The following is a 2,241-nucleotide window of genomic DNA, read 5'->3' on the forward strand; positions in this document are numbered from 1 at the left end:
GTATGATAAGAGCATGACGAGCCAACTCAATGAACCTGGTCTCGTACTGGGTGACAGTCATGGATCCCTGCTGAAGGCGCTCGAACTGCCTTCGATAGGCCTCTCGCTGTGTAATAGGGAGAAACTTCTCCAGAAATAGCTGTGTAAACTGCTCCCAGGTCAAGGCTGGCGATCCTGCTGGTCTAGCTAAGCAATAATCCCTCCACCATGTCGTGGCGGATCCAGACAAGCGAAATGTAGCGAAATCAACCCCATTGGTCTCAACAATACCCATGTTCCGAAGAACCTCATGGCAGCTGTCCAGATCAAAAAGTCGAGAAAAGAATGGAAGATATTTTCAAAATCAAGTAAGGAGACTCAGAGTTGCTTAGAGAGTTCGTGGATAGATTCCAGCGTGAAAGTGATGCTACCATGAGTACCGGACAACTGGGCTGCTATAGCCTTTACCAGTAATTTGAATAAGAAAAGCTCAGAAGCCACGAGGCGACTCAAGGAAAGTCTTCGTGAATTCCCAGCAACAACTTGGAATGACGTTTACAACAGATACAGTACGAAGCTAAGGATAGAAGAAGATATTAACTCACGATCTCAAAAAGAGGAAAAGGTTAGTTTGAGACGTGCAGAAACCGAAAAAAGGTCCGGTAAAAATAGATACAAACCATATATGGTCCCAGCGGGAAAAGATTCACGATCAAAGCAAGACAATTCAAGGTATGATCATAGATCGAGGAATAGAGAGTCGGGTTTATCCTCAAAGTTTGGGAACGATCGAAACATGCGAGAGACGCGAGACGATGATAGAAACTTAAAGGCAAGATTTGGCGGTTACAATTTTAATGTCAGCACTTCCGAGCTCGTAGCCGTTTTAAGAAGCATGGGTGATAAGGTTCAGTGGCCAAAGGAAATGAGATCAAATCCAAATAGGCGAAACCTTGATCACTGGTGTGAGTTTCACAATGACCATGGTCATAAAACAGCAGATTGTAGACTGTTACAAGGGTATCTTACCGAACTATTTAGCGAAAAGGGTAAGCAAGCATACATGAAGAATAGGCAGGAGCCGCCCAAACCTCCTTCTCCGAAAAGGATCGTTAATGTTATAAGTGGAGGCGAAGGAATTAACTGCGTGACATATACAACAGCCAGGAAAATTTCTAAAGTTACAGTTACACACGGGAAGCGGGTTCGACATGTTCTGGAGGAAGAAAGTATTACATTTGATGATGCAGACGCGGACGACGTGATAACCCCCCACAACGATGCACTGGTAATTTCTCTACTTGTACATGATACTAATGTGAAACGAGTTTTGATTGATCCAGGTAGTTCCGTGAACATTATTTTGATAAGAGTACTAAGTGAGATGCAAGCAGAAGATAGACTGGTACCTAAGGCACATACCCTGTCCGGCTTCGATAATTCGAGCGTTGTGACAAAAGGAGAGGTAACACTTACAACATTTGCAGTGGTAAAAGAAATGAAGTTTCAGGTGGTAGAGATGGAAATGACTTACAATATAATTCTCGGAAGACCATGGATCCACGAGATGGATGATGTTCCATCTACCTTGCATCAAGTTATGGAATTCCCATCACCATGGGGAATACGTCAAATTCATGGGGATCAACAGACTTCCAGAAGCATCAATTCTGTAGCAGATTCAAGTTCGAAAAACGAAGAAAAGTAGCAATTACAGAGTCCAGTTGAGGATATCACGACACAAACCTCAACTGAACAAGGGCAAACAGATGTGGACTCAAGGCCCGATTCCATTCAAGAGCCAAAAGAAAATGAAAATATCAAAACAACAATTGAAGAACTAGAGGCTGTAGAGTTGTTTGCACAATGGCCTGAAAGGAAAGTTTATATTGGGGCCAACTTAAGCCACGACTTGAAAAGTAAGTTGATTGAATTTTTAAAAACTAACATAGATTGTTTTGCCTGGTCCCATTCTGATATGACAGGAATACCCCCGGAAGTAATGACTCACAAGTTAAATGAATACCATCGTATCCACCTGCCAAACAAAAAAAAGAGAAAGCAGGGGACTTTCAAAAACCAGGTGATTCAAGATGAGGTTCAAAAATTATTAAAAATTGGGTCTATCCGCGAGGTAAAGTATCCTAATTGGTTAGCCAACACTGTAGTAGTACCGAAAAAGAATAGTAAATGGCGAGTTTGTGTAGATTACACCGACCTTAATAAAGCATGCCCTAAAGATTCTTTTCCATTACCACATAC

General features: G+C 42.1%; 1 protein-coding gene across 1 annotated transcript; it reads left to right on the forward strand.

Annotated features, from left to right (window-relative positions):
• Nucleotides 1–904: 904 nt before the first annotated feature.
• LOC109238918 lies at nucleotides 905–1,687 on the forward strand. Its single transcript, XM_019405415.1, has 2 exons — nucleotides 905–1,267; nucleotides 1,364–1,687. The coding sequence occupies exons 1-2, from the start codon at nucleotides 905–907 to the stop codon at nucleotides 1,685–1,687; spliced, it is 687 nt and encodes a 228-aa protein (XP_019260960.1).
• Nucleotides 1,688–2,241: the final 554 nt, after the last annotated feature.

This window comes from Nicotiana attenuata, unplaced genomic scaffold, assembly GCF_001879085.1.
Source record: "Nicotiana attenuata strain UT unplaced genomic scaffold, NIATTr2, whole genome shotgun sequence".
NCBI lineage: Eukaryota > Viridiplantae > Streptophyta > Magnoliopsida > Solanales > Solanaceae > Nicotiana > Nicotiana attenuata.